The sequence below is a fragment of the Salmo salar genome, chromosome ssa10 (assembly GCF_905237065.1).
Source record: "Salmo salar chromosome ssa10, Ssal_v3.1, whole genome shotgun sequence".
Lineage (NCBI taxonomy): Eukaryota > Metazoa > Chordata > Actinopteri > Salmoniformes > Salmonidae > Salmo > Salmo salar.
In genome coordinates, this window is record NC_059451.1 from 81587697 (window position 1) to 81611212 (window position 23516).

A 23516-nucleotide genomic window follows, 5' to 3' on the forward strand; every position below is an offset into this window, starting at 1 on the left:
CCCTACCTGCTGTCTACACTACCTGCTCTGTTACCCTACCTGCTCTGTTTACCCTACCTGCTCTGTTCACCCTACCTGCTCCGTGAACCTTACCTGCTCTGTTTACCCTACCTGCTCTGTCTACCCTACCTGCTCTGTGCACCCTACCTGCTCAGTTCACCCTACCTGCTCTGTTTACCCTAACTGCTCTGTCTACCCTACCTGCTCTGTCTACCCTACCTGCTCTGTCCACCCTACCTGCTCTGTGCACCCTACCTGCTCTGTCTACCCGACTAGCTCTGTTACCCTACCTGCTCTGTCTATCCAACCTGCTCTGTCAACCCTACCTGCTCTGTCTACCCTACCTGCTCTGTCTACCCTACCTGCTCACCCTACCTGCTCAGTTCACCCTACCTGCTCTATCTACCCTACCTGCTCTGTTTACCCTACCTGCTCTGTTTACTCTACCTGCTTTGACTACCCTACCTGCACTATCTACCCTACCTGCTCTGTTCACCCTACCTGCTCTGTTTACTCTATCTGCTTTGTTACCCTACCTGCTCTGTCCCCCCTACCTGCTTTGTTCACCCTACCTGCTTTCCTACCCTACCTGCTCTATCTACACTACCTGCTCTGTCTACCCTACCTGCTCTGTCTACCCTACCTGCACTGTCACCTTACCTGCTCTGTCAACCCTACCTGCTCTGTTTACCCTACCTGCTCTGTCTACCCTACCTGCTCTGTGTTCCCTACCTGCTCTGTCTATCTTACCTGCTCAGGTCACCCTACCTGCTCAGGTCACCCTACCTGCTCTGTTACCCTACCTGCTCTGTTACCCTACCTGCTCTGTTTACCCTACCTGCTCTGTTTACCCTACCTGCTCTGTCGACCCTACCTGCTCTGTTTACCCTACCTGCTCTGTCTACCCTACCTGCTCCGTGAACCTTACCTGCTCTGTTCACCCTACCTGCTCTGTTTACCCTACCTGCTCTGTATACCCTACCTGCTCTGTTTACCCTACCTGCTCTGTTTACCCTACCTTCTCTGTACACCCTACCTGCTCTGTGCACCCTACCTGCTCCGTGGACGCAACCCGCTTTGTCAACCCTACCTGCTCTGTCCACCCTACCTGCTCTGTATACCCTACCTGCCTCACCCTACCTGCTCATTTCACCCTACCTGCTCTGTCTACCCTACCTGCTCTGTCTACCCTACCTGCTCTGTCTACCTAACCTGCTCAGACAACCCTACCTGCTCTGTTACCCTACCTGCTCTGTCTACCCTACCTGCTCAGTTCACCCTACCTGCTCAGTTCACCCTACCTGCTCTGGCTACCCTACCTGCTCTGTTTACCCTACCTGCTCTGTTTACCCTACCTGCTCTGGCTACCCTACCTGCTCTGTGTACCCTACCTGCTCTGTTTACCCTACCTGCTCTGTCTACCCTACCTGCTCTGTCTACCCTACCTGCTCTGTCTACCTAACCTGCTCAGACAACCCTACCTGCTCTGTTTACCCTACCTGCTCTGTCTACCCTACCTGCTCAGTTCACCCTACCTGCTCAGTTCACCCTACCTGCTCTGTCAACCCTACCTGCTCTGTTACCGTACCTGCTCTGTTTACGCTACCTGCTCTGTTCACCCTACCTGCTCCGTCAACTCTACCTGCTCTGTTTACCCTACCTGCTTTGTTAACCCTACCTGCTCTGTCCACCCTACCTGCTTTGTTCACCCTACCTGCTTTCCTACCCTACCTGCTCTGTCTACACTACCTGCTCTGTCTACCCTACCTGCTCTGTTCACCCTACCTGCACTGTCACCCTACCTGCTCTGTCTACCCTACCTGCTCTGTTAACCCTACCTGCTCTGTCTACCCTACCTGCTCTGTTACCCTACCTTCTCTGTCTACCCTACCTGCTCTGTTACCCTACCTGCTCTGTTAACCCTACCTGCTCTGTCAACCCTACCTACTCTGTTTCACCCTACCTGGTCTGTCAACCCTACCTGCTCCGTGAACCTTACCTGCTCTGTTTACCCTACCTGCTCTGTCTACCCTACCTGCTCTGTTACCCTACCTGCTCTGTTTACCCTACCTGCTCTGTCAACCCTACCTGCTCTGTCAACCCTACCTGCTCTGTTTTAGCCTACCTGCTCTGTCTACCCTACCTGCTCCGTGAACCTTACCTGCTCTGTTTACCCTACCTGCTCTGTTTACCCTACCTGCTCAGTTCACCCGACCTGCTCTGTACACCCTACCTGCTCTGTCTACCCTACCTGCTCTGCCTACCCTACCTGCTCTGTTTACTCTACCTGCTCTTTTTACCCTACCTGCTCTGTCCACCCTACCTGCTCTGTCTACCCGACTCGCTCTGTCTACCCTACCTGCTCTGTTACCCTACCTGCTCCGTGTACCCAACCTGCTCTGTCAACTCTACCTGCTCTGTGGACCCTACCTGCTCTGTTCCCCTACCTGCTCACCCTACCTGCTCAGTTAACCCTACCTGCTCTATTTACCCTACCTGCTCTGTCTACCCTACCTGCTCTGTCTACTTAACCTGCTCTGTCCACCCTACCTGCTCTGTCTACCCTACCTGCTCTGTCTACTTAACCTGCTCTGTCCACCCTACCTGCTCTTTTTACCCTACCTGCTCTGTTACCCTACCTGCTCAGTTCTCCCTACCTGCTCAGTTCACCCTACCTGCTCTGTTTACTCTACCTGCTCTGTTTACCCTACCTGCTCTGTTTACCCTACCTGCTCTGTCAACCGTACCTGCACTGTCTACCTAACCTGCTCAGTCTAACCTACCTGCTCTGTTTACCCTACCTGCTCTGTCTACCCTACCTGCTCTGTTACCCTACCTGCTCTGTTTACGCTACCTGCTCTGTTCACCCTACCTGCTCCGTCTACTCTACCTGCTCTGTCTACCCTACCTGCTCCGTCTACCCTACCTGCTTTGTGTACCCAACCTGCTCTGTGTACCCTACCTGCACTGTCTACCCTACCTGCTCCGTCCACCCATCCTGCTCTGTTCACCCTACCTGCTCTGTCAACCCTACCTGCTCTGTCAACCCTACCTGCTCTGTCAACCCTACCTGCTCTGTCTACCCTACCTGCTCTGTTACCCTACCTGCTCTGTTTACGCTACCTGCTCTGTTCACCCTACCTGCTCCGTCTACTCTACCTGCTCTGTCTACCCTACCTGCTCCGTCTACCCTACCTGCTTTGTGTACCCAACCTGCTCTGTGTACCCTACCTGCACTGTCTACCCTACCTGCTCCGTCCACCCATCCTGCTCTGTTCACCCTACCTGCTCTGTCAACCCTACCTGCTCTGTCTACCCCACCTGATCTGTCTACCCTACCTGCTCTGTCTACCCTAGAGGAGAAGAAGAGGACTCTCACCATTGTTTGTTTTGTATAATTGATATTGGCTGCTAATGGCTGTGAAATGCTAGGGGCTCAGTCAAGCAGCCATTTTGAGTCTATTGATCTGTTCTACTTGGCACTTGTAGTGTTAATGGTCACCTGTTAATGCTAACTAAGCTTGCTTTATTGCTATGCTTGCTACTTTTGTTAGCTTTATATTGCTTGCTTACTTACCATGCTATGCTATGTAGCCATTGATAAATTAGCCTGCTGCAGCACGCTATTGAACTCCCTTTCTGGCCGTTCATTGTTAACTGCTGCTATATTTATGCATAGGGTTACCAATTTTTATGCTTATTGCATTTATATTTTCATTGATTATTGTCAATAACAGCCGGTTAATTATGTATGTTCATTGCTGTTATTGTCCGTTATTATTTGCACCTTTCTGTCTCCTTTTAGATAAACCATACTCTCTACAAAGCCAACCAAGTCTCCATTCAAGACAAGTCTCATTTCAACAGCGGTCAATCATTCTCTGCCCTGTATCATCTCCATTACCTGAATCTATAAAGACTCTTAAACTGAACTGTATCTCTGCCTCCCTCTGCCCTTTAACTGGAGTCCCACGATAGATGGGCATCACCATAACCCTCATCTAAACTTCAATTACTTACAATCGTGTAACTGAAGAATATTGTGACAGGCTAGGAACCAAAGATTTGGTCAGTTTCCCTGGGCACCCTTATTAGGGGAGGACATGCAGGAAATGTATAAAGGCACGCCTTGGTCATGTTCAGGTGAGAGCTTTGTACTTGGAAGGGCCTTTGTGTGTATAGGCTGTACGGTGTTGGTGATGTTGGTTTATTTCTGTGCGCAACCATTTTGTGACCATGCAGAAGGAGGAAGTCCACTCGAATTGCAGTTTTGGCTGTGGGTTAAAAATGGCCGTAACTGATAAAAGAAAAAGCTGACTTGTTGGGGAAGACATTTGCTAGGGTACATAGTGGGGTTACTTTGGATGAAGTATATAAGCAACGCAGGTGTGAGATTTGAAATGCTCATTTTAATGTGTATAAGAAAAGGGATACTGTTGACTCTTCTTTAGATGCTGTTTTTACCATACATGAGATGTGTTCAGTCTTAATAGGCTGTGGATATACAGCCCCAGGTCATGATGAGTTGTGCTATGGAATGTTTAAGCATCTACCTGATGAGGTCATTGTCACGGTCGTCGTAATAGATGGACCAAGGCGCAGCGGGTACGTGAATGCTCATTTTTATTTATCCAAAACAAACATGAAAAACGATAAACTGATGACAAAACAGTCTTGTAGGCAACACACAGCAATACAATCTCCCACAAACACCAAAACAAACACATTCCTAAATATAGGACCTTCAATCAGAGGCAACGATAGACAGCTGCCTCCAATTGAAGGCCCCAATCCCCATTACCTAAACATAGAAATACAATACCCTAGCACAGACATAGAACTAACCAAAAAACCCCGGACTAATAAATCAAATACCCCTCTACATGAACACATACTCAAACACACCCTGAACCACAAAACAAATACCCCCTGCCACGTCCTGACCAAACTATAAGAACAGTACCCCCCCCCCAAAGGTGCATACCCGGATGCACCTGAAAACAAAAATACCCCAAAAATAAACCCCTAAACTAAAGGGAGGGAAGGGAGGGAAGGGAGGGTGGCTGCCGTCACCGACGGCTCCCGTGCTACACCCCCCCTCCCCAAACCTCCTACAGTGGAGGTGGCTTAGGCTCAGGCCTTAGTCCCTTACCTGACCAGTCCACCCCCACTGAATACCTCTGCCTGAAGCCTGTCACTGAGGACCCTGGACTGTACTCTGGGAGCTCCGGACTGTGGGATGACTCTGGGAGCAACGGACTGTGGGACGACTCTCCTGGTTCCGGACAGTGGGCCGTCTCTCCTGGTTCCGGACAGTGGGCCGTCTCTCCTGGTTCCAGACACTCTGGACGAGGCACTGTTGCCGGACACTCTGGACGAGGCACTGTTGCCGGACACACTGGACGAGGCACTGTTGCCGGACACACTGGACGAGGCACTGTTGCCGGACACACTGGACAAGGCACTGTTGCCGGACACACTGGACGAGGCACTGTTGCCGGACACACTGGACGAGGCACTGTTGCCGGACACTCTGGACGAGGCACTGTTGCCGGACACTCTGGACGAGGCACTGTTGCCGGACACTCTGGACGAGGCACTGTTGCCGGACACTCTGGACGAGGCACTGTTGCCGGAAGTTCTGGACTGGGCTGACGCACTGGAAGCCTGATGCGTGGGGCTGGTAGTGGAGGTACCAGACTGGGGACACGCACCTCAGGGCTAGTGCGGGGAGCAGGACTGGGCTGATGCACTGGAAGCCTAGTGCGTGGGGCTGGTACTGGAGGTATCAGACTGGAGACACGCACCTCACGGCTAGTGCGAGGAGCGGGAACAGGATACACTGGGCCGTGAAGACGCACTGGTGGTCTTGAGCACAGTACTGGCTCCACCCTTACTAGCTGGATGCCCGCTTCCCCCTGGCAAATGCGGGGCGCTGGCACTGCCCACACCGGCCTGAAAATACTTGGCCTCGCCACAGTACGCATTACCCCGAAGCACGGGACCTGTCCAGTCATAGGTTGCCTCAAAAAAGCACAGGGATTTGGCTTGGGGCTTAATCCTCGCCCAGCCAAACTACCCGTGTGCCCCCCCCCCAAACATTTCTTGGGGCTGCCTCTCAGGTTTGAACGCCAACTGTGTACCCCTGTAACATTCCCAGTCCTCTTTCACCTTCCGCCATGGGCCCACTCCGGCGTTAATCTCCTCCCAGGTCCACGACTCCCGATAGTTCACCTGTTGCTCCTTCCTCCGCTGCTTGGTCCGTGGTTAGTGGGAGATTCTGTCACGGTCGTCGTAATAGATGGACCAAGGCGCAGCGGGTACGTGAACGCTCATTTTTATTTATCCAAAACAAACACGAAAAACGATAAACTGACGACAAAACAGTCTTGTAGGCAACACACAGCAATACAAGAAACAATCTCCCACAAACCATAAAACAAACACACTCCTAAATATAGGACCTTCAATCAGAGGCAACGATAGATAGCTGCCTCCAATTGAAGGCCCCAATCCCCATTACCTAAACATAGAAATACAATACCCTAGCACAGACATAGAACTACCAACATAGAACTAACCAAAAAACTCCGGACTAATAAATCAAATACCCAACTACATGAACACATACTCAAACACACCCTGAACCACATAAAACAAATACCCCCTGCCACGTCCTGACCAAACTATAAGAACAAATAACCCCTTTACTGGTCAGGACGTGACAGTCATACATGTTCTCCTGGGATTATTTAATAAGATTTGAGTGAGGGGGTTATACCTTCTGGTAGGAAACGTGCAGTAATATTATTTTTTGTAAAGCCTGGTAAAGACCCTTCGTGTGCTGATAGTTATAGACCAAGCACTGACCTCTAACTTGTATAAACTGATTGAAAAGATGATAGACAACAGATTGTCATATTTCTTCCTGAAGCACCTCCCACAAGTTGGATTGGCTTGATGAGCACTTCTTACGGTCAAGCTGCCCCCACAACAGCTCAAAAGGGTTGAGATCCGGTGTCTGTGCTGGCCACTCCATTATAGACAGAATACCAGCTGACTGCTTCTTCCCTAAATAGTTCTTGCATAGTTTGGAGCTGTGCTTTGGGTCATTGTCCTGTTGTAAGAGGAAATTGGCTCCAATTAAGCGCCGTCTACAGGGCAGGGCATGGCGTTGCAAAATGGAGTGATAGCCTTCCTTCTTCAAGATCCCTTTTACTCTGCACAAATCTCCCACTTTACGACCACCAAAGCACCCCCAAACCATCACATTGCCTCCACCATGCTTGACAGATGGCGTCAAGCACTCATTTTTTTCTGCATCTCATGAATGTTCTTCTTTGTGATCCGAACACCTCAAACTTAGATTTGTCTGTCCATAACACATTTTTCCAGTCTTACTCTGTCCAGTGTGGGTGTTCTTTTGCCAATCTTTCCTTTAATTGGCTAGTCTGAGATATATCTTTTTCTTTGCAACTCTGCCTAGAAGGCCAGCATCCCGGAATCGCCTCTTCACTGTTGATGTTGAGACTGGTGTTTGCGGGTACTATTTAATGAAGCTGCCAGTTGAGGACTTGTGAGGTGTCTGTTTCTCAAACTAGACGCTCTAATGTACTTGTCCTCTTGCTCAGTTGTGCACCGGGGCCTCCCAGTCCTCTTTCTATTTTGGTTAGGGCCAGTATGCGCTGTTCTGTGAAGGGAGTAGTATACAACGTTGTACAAGATCTTAAGTGTCTTGGCAATTTCTCGCATGGAATAGCCTTCATTTCTCAGAACAAGAATAGACTGACGAGTTTCAGAAAAAAGTTATTTGTTTCTGCCCATTTTGAGCCTGTAATCGAACCCACAAAGGCTGTGTAAGGTCTGTCGTCAGGAATGGACCAAGGCGCAGCGGGAATGTGGATACTCACATTTTTAATAAACACAAGTAAAGCATCCACAGGAAAAAAACAATAAACACGACAGGAACAGTTTTGCAGGCACACAAAACGTAGTGCAAAAACAACTACCCACAACCCCAAGGAAAAACACACACTACTATATAGGACTCCCAATCAAAGCCAACTCAACACGCCTGCCTTCAATTGGGAGTCCAACAATCAACTCACACGTAACACAAAATCTCTGCCACGTCCTGACCAAAACTGATACAATTGCTCCCTCTGCTGGTCAGGACGTGACAGGCTGATGCTCCAGATACTCAACTAGTCTAAAGAAGTCCAGTTTAATTGCTTCTTTATTCAGCACAATGGTTTTTAGCTGTGCTAACATAATTGCAAAAGGGTTTTCTAATGATCAATTAGCCTTTTAAAATGATAAACTTGGATTAGCTAACACAACGTGCTATTGGAACACTGGAGTGATGGTTGCTGATAATAGGCCTCTGTACACATATGTAGATATTCCATTAAAAAATCAGCCGTTTCGAGCTACAAAAGTCATTTACAACATTAACAATGTCTACACTGTATTTCTGATAAATTTGATGTTATTTTAATGGACATTAAATGTGCTTTCCTTTCAAAAACAAGGACATTTTTAAGTGACCCCAAACTTTTGAAAGGTAGTGTATATATATGCAGAAGTATGTAGACACCCCTTCAAATTTGTGGATTTGGCTGTTTCAGCCACACCCGTTGCTGACAGGTGTATAAAATCGAGTGCAGCCATGCAATCTCCATAGACAAACATTGGCAGTAGAATGGTCTTACTGAAGAGCTCAGCGACATTCAACGTGGCACCGTCATAGGATGCCACCTTTCCAACAAGTTAGTTTGTCAAATTTCTGCCCTGCTAGAGCTGTCCCTGCTCATCTGCGTGAACATGCATTAGGCATGCTGCAATGTAACATGAGGACTGCAGATGTGGCCAGAGCAATAAATTGCAATGTCTGTACTGTGAGATGCCTAAGACAGAGCTACAGGGAGACAGAACAGACAGCTGATCGTCCTTGCAGTGGCAGACCACGTGTAACAACACCTGCACAGGATCGGTACATCCGAACATCACACCTGTGGGACAGCTACAGGATGGCAACAACAACTGCCCGAGTTACACCTGGAACGCACAATCCCTCCATCAGTGCTCAGACTGTCCGCAATAGGCTGAGAGAGGCTGGACTGAGGGTTTGTAGGCCTGTTGTAAGGCAGGTCCTCACCAGACATCACCGGCAACAACGGTGCCTATGGGCACAAACCCATCGTCGCTAGACCAGACAGGACTGGCAAAAAGTGCTCTTCACTGATGAGTCGTGGTTTTGTCTCACCAGGGTCGATGGTCTGATTCACGTTTATCGTCGAAGGAATGAGCGTTACACCGAGGCCTGGATCGATTTGGAGGTGGAGGGTCCATCATGGTCTGGGGCGGTGTGTCACAGCTTGTTGTCATTGCAGTCAATCTCAACACTGTGCGTTACAGGGAAGACATCCTCCTCCCTCATTTGCTACCCTTCTTGCAGGCTCATCCTGACATGACCCTCCAGCATGACAATGCCACCAGCCATACTGCTCGTTCTGTGCGTGATTTCCTGCAAGACAGGAATGTCAGTGTTCTGCCAAGGCCAGCGATGAGCCCGGATCTCAATCCCATTGAGCACGTCTGGGACCTGTTGGATCGGAGGGTGAGGGCTAGGGCCATTCCCCCCAGAAATGTCTGGGAACTTGCAGGTGCCTTAGTGGAAGAGTGGGGTAACATCTCACAGTAAGAACTGGCAAATCTGGTGCAGTCCATAAGGAGGAGATGCACTGCAGTACTTAATGCAGCTGGTGGCCACACCAGATACTGACTGTTACTTTTGATTTTGACCCCGTGCCCCCCTCTGTTTGTTCCATGTCTATGGAACTTGTTCAGTTTATGTCTCAGTTGTTGAATCTTGTTCTGTTCATACAATTATTTACACATGTTAAGTTTGCTGAAAATAAACGCAGTTGATAGTGAGAGGACGTTTCTTTTTTTGCTGAGTTTATGTTTGTATTTTTTTATTTTTTGTATCTTGTAATTTTTATTTTTAGGTATTACTGTACTGTTGGAGCTAGAAACACAAGCATTTTGCTACATCTGCAAATCTGTGTATGCGACCAATAAACTTTGATTTGATTTATACTGTATACTACAGTCAAAAATGCAAAATACTACATTAAAGTCCGCCAAAGCACTAAAGGAAATACCATAGAATACTATAGACGTACGCAAAAACATTACAATGAATATATTATATACATGTATTAATACTGCAGTATTTAAACCATAGTAGTATACTTTGATGTGGGAAGATCTGGGATTGGTTTTGGGAATGTACCCAGAATAGAATCTTCTGGCTCTTGGATAGCAACACTTTCCTGTGACTGTCCTCTTCCAGTCAGCCCAGCTAGACATACAGTAATCCAAGAGATTTTCCCTGAGATCCAACGTTTGGCCAAACCATCTTGCAGTTGAGATTGCTTAAGAATCAGAACTGTCTGTTGAAAAAAATTCAATTATTTTATTAATGTCCATCTGGCAGTCAGTTTATTCGGGTTCTTTGCAACTCCAACAGTGTTTATCCAGATTTTGGGAGAATTAACATACAGTGCCTTGCAAAATTATTCAGGCCCTTGGATTTCTTTCACGTTATTGTGTTAGAAGGTTGGATTAAAATTAATTTAATTGAAAAAATTCTGTCAGCAATCTACACAAAATAGACTAATGTCAAAGTGGAAGAAAAAATGTTTATCCTGAAAATCTCCCCAGTATTTGTCGATGTCAAGCCTACCCATACCATGATGCAGCCACCACCGTGCTCTAAAATAAGGGGCCAGTTAGTCAGTGATGTCTTGGATTTACCACAAACACAGAGCTTTTACATTTAGGTCAAAAAAAATATTTCTTTGTTATGTTTTTTTGCAGTACTACTTTAGTGCCTTGTTGCATACAAGAAGCATGTTTTGGAATATTTGTATCAAATCAAATCAAATGTATTTGTCACATACACATGGTTAGCAGGTGTTAATGCAAGTGTAGCGAAAAACTTGTGCTTCTAGTTCCCGACCATGCAGTAATAATATCTAACAAGCAATCTACCAATTCCACAACAACTACCTTGTACACACAAGTGTAAAGGAATGAATACGAATATGTATATAAAAATATATAAATGAGTGATGGCCGAACGGCATAGGCAAGATGTAATAGATGGTATGGAGTACCATGTGCGGTCCCGTGTGGCTCAGTTGGTAGAGCAGGGTGTTTGCAACGCCAGGGTTGTGGGTTCGATTCCCACGGGGGACCAGTACGGAGAAAGAAAATGTATGAAATGTATGCATTCACTACTGTAAGTTGCTCTGGATAAGAGTGACTACTAAAATTTAAATGTAAATGTAAAAATGAGTATTGTAGGGTATGAAAACATATAAAGCAGCATTGTTTAAGGTGGCTAGTGATACATTACATCAGGATGGCAAGATGCAGTAGATGGTGTAGAGTACAGTATATTCATATGAAATTAGTAATGTAGGTTATGAACACATTATATAAATTGGCATTGTTTAAAGTGGCTAGTGATACATCTAATTACATCAAGATGACAAGATGCAGTAGATGGTATGGCGTAGAGTATATACATATGAGATGAATAATGTATGTTACGTAAACATTATCTAATATAAATAATATAAAGTGGCAAGTGATAAATTGATTACATCAATTTTCCCATTATTAAAGTGGCTTGAGTTGAGTCAATATGTTGGCAGCAGCCACTCAATGTTAGTGATGGCTGTTTAACAGTCTGATGGCCTTGAGATAGAAGCTGTTTTTCAGTCTCTCGGTTCCAGCTTTGATGCACCTGTACTGACCTCGCCTTCTGGATGTTAGCGGGGTGAACAGGCAGTGGCTTGGGTGGTTGCTGTCCTTGATGATCTTTTTGGCCTTCCTGTGACATCGGGTGGTGTAGGTGTCCTGGAGGGCAGGTAGTTTGCACCCGGTGATGCGTTGTGCAGACCTCACTACCCTCTGGAGAGCCTTCCGGTTATGGGCGGAGCAGCTGCCGTACCAGGCGGTGATACAGCCCGACAGGATGCTCTCGATTGTGCATCTGTAAAAGTTAGTGAGTGTTTTTGGTGACAAGCCGAATTTCTTCAGCCTCCTGAGGTTGAAGAGGCGCTGCTGCGCCTTCTTCACCACGCTGTCTGTGTGGGTGGACCATTTCAGTTTGTCCGTGATGTGTACGCCGAGGAACTTAAAACTCTCCACCCTCTCCACTACTGTCCCGTCAATGTAGATAGGGGGCTGCTCCCTCTGCTGTTTCCTAAAGTCCACGATCATCTCTTTTGTTTTGTTGACATTGCGAGGTTATTTTCCTGACACCACACTCCGAGGGCCTTCACCTCCTCCCTGTAGGCCGTCTCGTCGTTGTTGGTAATCAAGCCTACCACTGTAGTGTCGTCTGCAAACTTGATGATTGAGTTGGATGCGTGCATAGCCACGCAGTCGTGGGTGAACAGGGAGTACAGAAGAGGGCTGAGTACTCACCCTTGTGGGGACACAGTGTTGAGGATCAGCGGGGTGGAGATGTTGTTACCTACCCTCACCACCTGGGAGCGGCCCGTCAGGAAGTCCAGGACCCAGTTGCACAGGGCGGGGTCGAGACCCAGGGTACTATGGTGTTAAATGCTGAGCTGTAATCGATGAACAGCATTCTTACATAGGTCTTCCTCTTGTCCAGATGGGTTAGGGCAGTGTGCAGTGTGATGGCGATTGCGTCGTTTGTGGACCTACTGGGTCGGTAAGCAAATTGGAGTGGGTCTAGGGTGTCAGGTAGGGTGGAGGTGATATGGTCCTTGACTAGTCTCTCAAAGCACTTCATGATGACGGAAATGAGTGCTACAGGGCGGTAGTCATTAAGCTCAGTTACCGTAGATTTCTTAGGAACAGGAACAATGGTGGCCCTCTTGAAGCATGTGGGGACAGCAGACTGGGATAAGGATTGATTGAATATGTCTGTAAACACAGCAGCCAGCTGGTCTGCGCATGCTCTGATGATGCGGCCGGGGATGCCGTCTGGGCCTGCAGCCTTGCGAGGGTTGACACGTTTTAATGTTTTACTCAAGTTGGCTGCAGTGAAGGAGAGTCCGCAGGTTTTGGTAGGGGGCCGTGTTAGTGGCACTGTATTGTCCTCAAAGCGAGCAAAAAACTTGTTTAGTCTGTCTGGGAGCAAGGCAACGTGATGCGCGACGGGGCTGATTTTTCTTTTGTAGTCCGTGATTGACTGTAGACCCTGCCACATACCTCTCGTCTCTGAGCCGTTGAATTTCGACTCCACTTTGTCTCTGTACTGATGCTTAGCTTGTTTGATTGCCTTGCGGAGGGAATAGCTACACTGTTTATATTCGGAAAGGTTTTTCACTTTGCCCTGATTAAAAGCAGTGGTTCGTGAGTTCAGTTTTGCACGAATGCTGCCATCAATCCACGGTTTCTGGTTGGGGAATGTTTTAATAGATGCTGTTGGTACGACATCACCGATGCACTTGTTAATGAACTCGCACACCGAGTTAACGTATTCGTCAATGTTGTTGTTCGCAGCAATGCGGAACATATCCCAGTCCACGTGATCGAAGCAATCTTGAAGTGTGGAATCCGATTGGTCGGACCAGCGTTGAACAGACCTGAGGGCGGGAGCTTCATGTTTTAGCTTCTTTCTATAGGCGGGGAGCAACAAAGTGTAGTCGTGGTCAGCTTTTCCAAAGGGAGGGCGGGGGAGGGCCTTATATGTGTCACGGAAGTTAGAATAACAGTGGTCTAGGGTTTTGCCCGCCCTGGTAGCACAACCGATATGCTGATAGAATTTTGGGAGCCTTGTTTTCAGATTAGCCTTGTTAAAATCCCCGCCTACAATAAATATAGCCTCAGGATATGCGGTTTCCAGTTTACATAGAGTCCAATGAAGTTCTTTCAGGGCCGTCGATGTGTCTACTGGGGGGGGGGGATATACACGGCTGTGATTATGATCGAAGAGAATTCTCTTGGTAGATAATGCGGTCGGCATTTGATAGTGAGGAATTCTAAGTCAGGTGAACAAAATGACTTGAGTTCCTGTATGTTGTTACGATCACACCACGTCTCGTTAATCATAAGGCATACACCCCTCCCTTCTTCTTACCAGAGAGATGCTTGTTTATGTCGGCGCGATGCGTGAAGAAACCAGGTGGCTGTACCGACTCAGATAGCGTGTCTCGAGTGATCCGTGTTTCGGTGAAACAAAGAACGTTACAGTCTCGGATGTCTCTCTGGAATGCTACCCTTGCTCAGATTTCGTCTACCTTGTTGTCAAGAGACTGGACATTGGCGAGTAGTATGCTCAGGAGCGGTGCGCGATGTGCTCGTCTACGGAGCCTGACCAGAAGACGGCTGGGATCCGATCCATTGTCCTGGGTGGTGGGCCAAACAGAGGATCCGCTTCGGGAATGTCGTATTTCTGGTCGTAATGTTGGTAAGTTAACATTGCTCCTATATCCAATAGTTCCTCCCGACTGTATGTAGTTAAACCTAAGATTACCTGGGGTAACAATGTAAGAAATAACACATAAAAAAGCAAAATACTGCATAGTTTCCTAGGAAAGGCGAAGCGAGGCGGCCATCTTTGTCGGCGCCGGAAGTAGTATATTTGTGTTCTTCTTTCACTGTCATTTAGGTCATTATTCTGGAGTCACTACACTGTTGCTGAGCCATCCACAGTTCTATCTCATCACAGCCATTGAACTCGGTAACATCGCTGAGGAGTTTCCTTCCTCTCCTGCAGCTCTGTTCAGAAGCATGACTGTATCTTTGAGGCGTCTGGGTGGTTTAATACATAATGCACAGCATAATTATTAACTAGACCATGTTTAAATATATATTTAATGTCTGATTTGTTTTTGTTACCCATCTACCAATTACTGCCCTAGGCTTTTTGAATCTGTGCTTGAAATTCAATACTTGATGACTGAGGGATCTTACAGAGGAAGGGTTATTCATTTAAAAATAATGTCAACCCCTATTATTTCACAAAGAGTGAGTTCATGTAACTTTTTATGTCATTTGTTACGGAAAACATATTCCACTTTCACATTGGAGTATGTTGTGTCTATTGTTAAAAAAACAAATGACACAGACAATTTAATCCCACTTTGTAACACAATAAAATGTGAAGAAATCCAACATTTCTGAATACTTTTGCAAGGCACTGTATTTACTGGCACAGCTCTCTGTATACTAAGTGTTTCATATTGCGATTGCTCCCATGGAGGAGAAAGAGATAAGTGGTATCAACACATTTGTGGAACACAAAGCATCTGTGGTGGTCTATGAAAATTATCAACAGATTCCTGTCAGAGCCAAGCATTCCACTTTTCCACACGATGATGGGCCACGTGAGAAACTACAGTAACTTGGGAAAACAAGGTTTGAGTGGATTGATGGAGGAATCAACACACACCAAGTATCCTCGAGATCCAAGTCATGTATTTAAAGGGTCTATCCGCAGTTGAAACAATAACAATGCGACATCCCCTCCACTTTTTTTGGTAAAAAACGGAAGTATAGGGCTGGAGAAATGTAACCACCATCATAGACAGAGCATTAGATACAAGGACTAACTATCCATGATATAAAAATTACAATTTTACCTATGTGTTGAGGCTATACAGTGTTTGTTTGGTGTTCTTCTTAATGTTTTGTATACTCAGTGAATAACAACTACAGTATTTCAGTGCGCGTTTGGGATTATCAAGGCATTTTCAGCCAAGACCACAAGGGGGTTTATTGATCCATTCGCTTCGTTCTGCTTTCCTTCACACCCTGAAAACGGGTACCCTCTCTCTCCTCTCCTCTGTCGCACTCGTGCAGACTGCTGAACAGAGGAGCGTTTCAGGGACTGGGAAGATTGCTTTGTTACAACCTCTATTGCCTAGCCACCTGTGTCGCCGACTGACCGATGCCAGTAGTATAACATACCTGTATAAGGTAGCTCGCACTGAATGGAATAATATCTCTTGGTGATCCGGTTTTCACAAATGTGGGATTTGTAAAAGGCTACTGAGCTGTTGTGACATCGTTGGATTGAACAGTACTGCCTCTTGGAAGTGGACAAAACATGGACTAATTTTGATTCACAATGGGATTAAAACTATTTCTTGTGCTCAGTTTGTTCTGCGTCACCTCAGGTAGGACACACATTTGCCATTGACCATAATGTCTCGTAGCTAGTTAATGTCAACGACTTGAGACACCCACTTTACAACATACATGATTGTAAGCTATCATCAAACTGGGTTGTCATTGTCGTGTAATTTAGTATTTCTCCTATCCACTTTCAGCTATTATTAAAAATTGCAGTTGTAAATGTCAGATATATTTCTGAACACTTAGATGCGCATCTACCCAGCATCAATAACCTTTCAGGACAGGTCACTGAATATGCTATGAATTTTGTCCTTCATGCGTAGCCTATTGTGTTGTGTTTCTATCAATAAGTTTTAGGTTTCGGGGTTGATCCTGCTCTACGCATCAACGTGTTCGATGAATTGACGCTTGGAGAGGGTTTTGATGGAGTTAATCAAGTCCAGGGCTTTCACAGCGAGTCTCGGGCGTTCCACTTTCAAGGTAAGATGCTACCATGAAGACACCTAATATGCTGTGTTGGGCTGAAGGAGACAGGGCAACAATGATTGATTGAAGTTTTTTCTTCATAAGAATGAAGTCCAAACTCATCAAACATGGTAAGGGAAAATACTTGTTTTGTACTATATAATATTAGATTGACTAATGGTAAATGGGCGTTGATGCTCTTAGAAGCTCTCATATAGAAGGAAACCATTCAATTTATGCATCTTCTCCACAATACAACCTGTTTGCACAACCATCTCTTTTGACATACAGTAGCGTTATGTTGTCATTGTCTCTTTGAGTGAGGCCAGGGGCCCAGGATGCCACCTGCCCATAACAAAGGCAATGATTCCCATAATAGAGAGGGGTGGGGGGGTGACACAGATCGGGGCAGACACAGACATGCAAATAATGATGGAAAGACGGCATAATGAGATTAGTCAGCAACAACACCCCGGGCTCGTGGAGATGTATGGAGCGTGGATGACGGTGAATTGGCCACTCTATGGACCCAAGTCAGACTGGTCCTTCAATGATCCCCCAGTGTCTGAAGTATATTTGATTATATTTGATTTGATTAGGGGTTGTCTAGTCTGAACCTGTATTAGTTTGTCAGAGATAGGAGCCATTAGTAAGAATATCACTAGAAGCAATCTCCATGTTTGTCCCGTCTTAACATGCTAGTCTTGATCATCTGACTGGCAACGTGGTGGTGTATTGGACAGAGAAATGCCGTTTGTCACAGGAGTTCTGCTGGTGTCGCGCTCTAGTTGTAGGTTTTACTGCTCTTCCCTCGCACCTTTTAAAATATCACTAAATAATACATCATTTTAAATTAGGGTAATTCCATTTGAATTCAATCACTTTTTGACAGCACCTCTTTTGTTTCAAACGAAACCTTCCATACACATTTGGCCATTGTAGAAGTGCTAAGAAAGTGACTTTTTGGACCTGAATGCCCAAACATTTAAGATGTAAAGGTACACAAAGTTGACCCATTTTGCATATCCCACCATAGCATGAGACATCCATGTCTTCATCAATGGAAAATATAAACTGTTGCGATTGATATAATTTAAAAGCCACAAACAGGGTTGTCAAGCTAAAATAAAAATGATCATCCTTTAACGCTAATTATCTAAAAACGCACCAACTCCCATTGTTTTCATATTCACGTATGTTGTAATTTAGACCCTGTTTTACATCATCGAAGGTTTTTGTGTTGTGTCTGCCCTCGGTTGAGACAAAACATGCTCTTGTGTCGTATTTTGGCTGATAAATGTACTAAAATGGGAATACATTTGAAATGTCAACTTTCAAGTGGTACCACAAAGATGATTGTAGATCCACACATCAGAGAATGTTGACTTGAATGGGAATATCTGTTGTTTTAAATTACACTGTCAATCCCCCAGTAGATAATAGAATATACATGACCATTTAAATTGACATTCGATGGTGGCTGGACCTGCTGTCATATTGGTGGTCGTAATTAGAAGTTAGAGTACAATTTCAGTCAAATCTACATTTCAATGGTGTACCAGCTAAATTTCTGTAGTCTGAAGGGATAGGTGAAATATGTTTCTATGATTGAAATGACATCCAACCTGTCTTCAAGAGCATGTTGTGTCTCAGCTGATGGCGGGCACAACACAGAAACCTCAGGGGATGTGAAATAGGGTCTAAGCTACAACAACAACAAAAATTTTTAAATGTTATTTTTTATAAAAAAACTTTTTTTTCAAGAAATAATCAAATCGTTTGACAACACTTTTTTAAAGCTTTTAAATGTCATCAAACACAGCCATTTATATTTTCCAGTGACAAAAACATGTATGGTGGGGAATGCATAATGGGTCAACATTGAACACCTTTATCTTCTGAATGTTTTGGCATTCGGGTCCAAAAAGTCCCTTTCTGACCACTTCTTCCATGTGCAAACATATATGGAAAGAATTCCTTAAATCAAAAGGAATTCTGTCAAAAAATGATTGAATTCAAATGGATTCACCCATAGGTTTTTCCATGGTAAAGTTCTCTGGAGAAGAATATCAACCCGTACACATTAACAGATAAATCTCTATGCATCCAGATCAATGCCTACAAAATGTGGAGTTCTGCCTTCAAACGGAACATTTGGCATCTTATAGCTCATCAGCCAATACTAAAGTGATGAACATTGATGTTATAGGAATACCTCATTTCCAAATCCTTCTACTACACATACCTCATGTCTATCCTCTCATTTAAATCTACTGCTTTGTAGCCCTGCCCAGCAGGTCATGGCTAGAAGGGATCCAGCCTTTGTCAAATTAACATCAGATTTGACTTTTCGTAGCAGGTTAGGATAAATTATTCATCACGTTAGGAGAATTAAGGTAGCAGGTTAGGAGAATTAGGTTAAGCTTAGGAAAAGGGTTAATTTGACAAAAGCTGTATGTATCCCTTCTAACCATGACCCTGCCAGCACATTTATGCATAGTGCCTCAACGTCTGCAGCTAGAGCCCCTTCTCCTCTTTGTAATGTCCCATCCTCTACTATGCCACCCTCTCTCCTCCAGTTCGCCATTGGTGTCACAAAATAGAAACATGACTCAGACTCCCCCGTACATTCTTCAGTGTGCCTCTGTCAATACAGCCCTTATTTCTCTGGAGTACCTTTGAGCAGAGTTTAAGCACATTCAATTACCCACCCAGCAGAAAGGAAAACGCTGTGTTATTTATCGCTGCTTCTGCCTGCTGACATCATTCATTTAGGATGTCTCTGTTAAGTAAGTGATGCTGGGTGGAGGCGCGGTGCGGAGCGGCAGCCAAACCTTCTGGCCTCTGTAGTGTAGTCTCTGGATATAGAGCTGTCTGTCTGATTGGGGTTGATAGACTGTAATCCAGATGTGTGGCTCTGGCTCGGCTAACATGGCTGCATGGGGTCATTCCGACGCTCATTAGAAACCAATCTGAATGTATACAGGGCTGTGGCTGCCTGTTTCTCTGCCTGCATGCCCATGGGGGTGGCTGGTATCTCTAGGAGGCGGGCGAAGGCAAGGAGAGGATTCTGGAGGTGGTGAAAGAGGGGAGGAAGATAGGGAATGTTTGTGTGTGTGTGCTAGCTTGCATGCACGTGTGTGTGTGTGTGTGTGTGAGAGAGAGAGAGAGAGAGGAGGGAGGTGGGGATTGCATTTTAGAACAACCCCCCCCCCTGCAGCAGATTGTCTTTGAAGGTATATGTCAACTGTACAGCAAAGCCACAGTTCAGATAGAGAGGCATGCCTCGGGGACTGGTATGATAGAGCTGGAGGAAGGAATGCCCCTGGCTATATCAGTCGCACCTAATTGGGATAGGTGGCACCCTGTAGAAGGAACTTCGTTCATCCTATGTTTTGGTTGCAAACAAGACATCTTCATGATTAAAATAGGTTTCAGCGTAGATCCCTCTGTGGTACATACGAAGCACACCCACAAACAGCACTGAACTCCTATCAGACACAGTCTTACTACAGTAACTGATGCTGGAAAAACAGCTTGCCATGGTCACGACAGTAAGCGGTCAGTGAGCGGTGTCCTATCCACACAGCTGCATGCGCGTGAACCCAGAGCCCTGCGTGCCGTGTGTTGCTTTTGTGTCACCAGCCAGCCAGAGCTGTGTCAGAGAGGCATTAGTTCTTGTGGGATGGAAGAGACTCATTTATTATAGAGCAGCGCTCCCTGTGTGTGTGTGTGTGTGTGTGTCTCTCTGTGTGTGTGTGTGTGTGTGTGTGTGTGTGTGTGTGTGTGTGTGTGTGTGTGTGTGTGTGTGTGTGTGTGTGTGTGTGTGTGTGTGTGTGTGTGTGTGTGTGTCTACCAACCAAACAGGAGGCATCTAATAGTCTAACCTCTGGGGCTACAGACAGCTATTCCGGCAGAAACACAGCATTCCCATCTGACTGTTTCTATGTGGAAGGACTTGTGACAGTAACTTGACCCACAAATCAAGGTGTTTTTAGCCCTGTCAAGCCAACCTGATCCTTTGTTCCAGAAGTGCTGATGGTGGTTGGGGGTTATTTCTGTCACCTCCGGGCCACCATACACCATACATTTACATAGATAAAGGACTGGTGGCTGGCTGACACCAGCTCAAAGACTCTGAATGTCAGACAGTCAGTGGCTGGCGGACTGACGGCAGTGCAGAGTCGATCAGAGAGTTTTGGAGACAGTGCTGCCCCAGCAGTCCTGGAGGTGCCCTTGGCTCAGTTTAGTGTTTGTTCCAGTAGAGCGGACACACAGTAGAGGGATAGACCATCCTCCGAATGCAGATTGCCTGATCCGGCCGGAGCCGGTATTGGATTATTCAGTTAGAAGCTGTAGGCTAGCCAAAAGGGGGGTAATGGAGGGTTTGGAGTTGCTGTTGAGTTTATCATTACTGTTATCTCCCAAAAGAGACGTTCTCGCTTCCAACCCTCCCACGCAGATACCTCAGCCTCACCTCCAATGTTTAAAACAAAGAGTGTTTGGGGAAAAGTCTGTCATTTTCTAACTGGCGGTGTTACGCAATGTTGAGTGAGGCAGGAATGTATTTATCGGCTATCTGTGGTATATTTCCTTATTTGTTCTCTTTGTTTGGGGATTTTCATATGTTTGGACTGACTGATCCCACTTGGTCATTCTGTGCTAAACATATTTTATGCATGGTTCAATTTTGGAGTTGTTTTGTTCCAGTGGTCCACTTGATAAAGTAAACACTATCCTCATTATTTAGATCAAAACATCGCTGTGATTAGGGATGCACCAATTTTTACATTTTTGGCCGATACCGATATCCGATATTTTCCTTGCCAAAAAAACACAATTCTAATAACCAATATTTCAAATTTTTGCATCTTTTTAAGCATTCTAGTACAGTTTAATAGTTAACAAACCCGCACATGGACGCAGCGATCTAAGGCACTGCATCTCAGTGCAAGAAGCGTCACTACAGTCTCTGGTTCGAATCCAGGTTGTATCACATCCGGCCGTGATTGGGAGTCCCATAGGGCGGCGCACAATTGGCCCAGCGTCGTCCGGGTTTGGCCGTCATTGTAAAGAAGAATTTGTTCTTAACTGACTTGCCTAGTTAAGTAAAGGTTACACACACACCACACTGACCAAAATGTTATTTTGTTGGCTTTTACGTATGTCCCCATTACCAGTAAAACATAATCAAAACCTATTTCTTTCACTTACTTGCTGTGCTGTTTGTTTGTTCATTTGTTCAGTCATTTCATTCTCAACCAGGATTTCATCATACATGTCAAGCAGTGAAGTTTCAACCGTGGCCTCTCTTCCTCTGTGAGCACAGTCACTGTGTCCGTTTTCATCTTTTCCAGCTGTGTATGTAAGATTTCACGTAACTCATCTTTCTTGTCTGCATCGAAGTAGCGGTCCTTGTACCTAGCATGGTGGTGACACAGTAAAAAGGCTCAGAGAGAATGCCACCAAATCGCTTGTTCACAGCCTCGAGTACTTTTATAAGTTTTAACCCCACGGTCTGTGTTGGCAGTTTTGTTGAGCAGGCGTTACAATGCCATGACAGAGGGTATCACGTCTGCTGCAGTTGATTAGCTTATTTCTCCAGTCAGTTGTTCAAATGGCGCTAGGGGTGTGTTCATGTTTCCAAGTTTCAAACATGTTCTCAAATGCCATTGAAATGGCAGCAGCGGTATGAGAACCAGCACATTCTTGAGCATGCAATACAGCTTTCCTCAGTACGAAATCCTTCTCGACCCACTGTGCTGTCAGACTCAGCATGCTCATGGGGCTGACATCGCTGGCCCAAATGTCAGTCGTGAAGCTAATAGCAGTGACGCTCATAGCAAGTAGCTCATTGATGTGCGTTTCAACAATACTGTAACTCCGGTAGGGCAACATCTAAAAAATAGTGTGTACCGGGGCTCGACCAGTCGGCGAAAGCCAACATCATCCACGACAGAGGACGGTTGATTGTCAAGGGCAATGAATTCCATTATCTTGGAGTTAATGGATTTCGCCTTTAAGTTGTCTCGCTGAAATGTTCTTACTCTTTGAAATGACTGCTCGACTTCAACTATTTAGTTGTTGGAAGTGTGTGCTTAATATTTTTCTGCTTTTCTATTTTTCTTCAGTGTAGCGCTGTATATTCGTGGCGTCATTACGTCATCTACTTACGTTAAAAAGGTATGCACGTCAGCTTAGACATCGGTTTTGCACATCTGCGTTAAACTAGACATCGGGCCGATGCCGATATTTTTAGCTAATATTGTCCGATTCCGATGTGCTCACCGATATATTGTGCATCCCTAACTGTGGTCTTTAACTTGCTATTATTGTTGGACTCTGTTCTGGTTAAAGTCAGGCACAACCTTTATGGAATGATTTAAAAAAAAATCTATATTATCTATGTAATCTATAGATGTTACCCATCCCTGTACAGTGTACACTTAAGGGGTCACAGTATATGGTGTACATGTGTACGGCGTAGGAGTTCATTCTGAAAATACTGGAAGATATGGGAGCAGTTAGAAAGGATTGTGTGATAGTTAGGCCAGGTTTGGAACTTTAAAGGCACCTGTTCCAAATGGTACACCTATGAACCATTGATTAGATTGGCATTACCCCCCCATGCGTTTCTAAATAGTTAACCAAATAGCTACCCGGACTATCAGCATTGACCCCTTTTGCACCAACTCTTTGTACTCATCACTTATGCTGCTGCTACTGTTTATTATCTGTCCTGTTGCCTAGTCACTTTACCCCTACCTATATGTACGTATCAACCTCACGTACCCCTGCAGATTGACTCAGTACTGGTACTCTGTGTATATAGCCAAGTTATCATTATTCATTGTGTATATATTCCTTGTGTTATTATCTTTCTATTATTTAAAAATAATTCTCTCTGCATTTTTGGGAAG

At 45.6% G+C, this 23516-nt stretch overlaps 1 protein-coding gene across 1 annotated transcript in view; it reads left to right on the forward strand.

Annotated features, from left to right (window-relative positions):
- Window positions 1-15806: 15806 nt before the first annotated feature.
- Window positions 15807-23516, forward strand: part of LOC106560972 (protein kinase C-binding protein NELL2-like) — a 108509-nt gene continuing 100799 nt past the window's right edge. Inside the window, exons 1-2 of the mRNA XM_014124461.2 lie at window positions 15807-16172; window positions 16483-16611. Of these exons, the coding sequence (XP_013979936.1) occupies window positions 16124-16172; window positions 16483-16611 (178 nt within the window). The 5' untranslated portion in view covers window positions 15807-16123. The remainder of the gene's footprint in view (window positions 16173-16482; window positions 16612-23516) is intronic.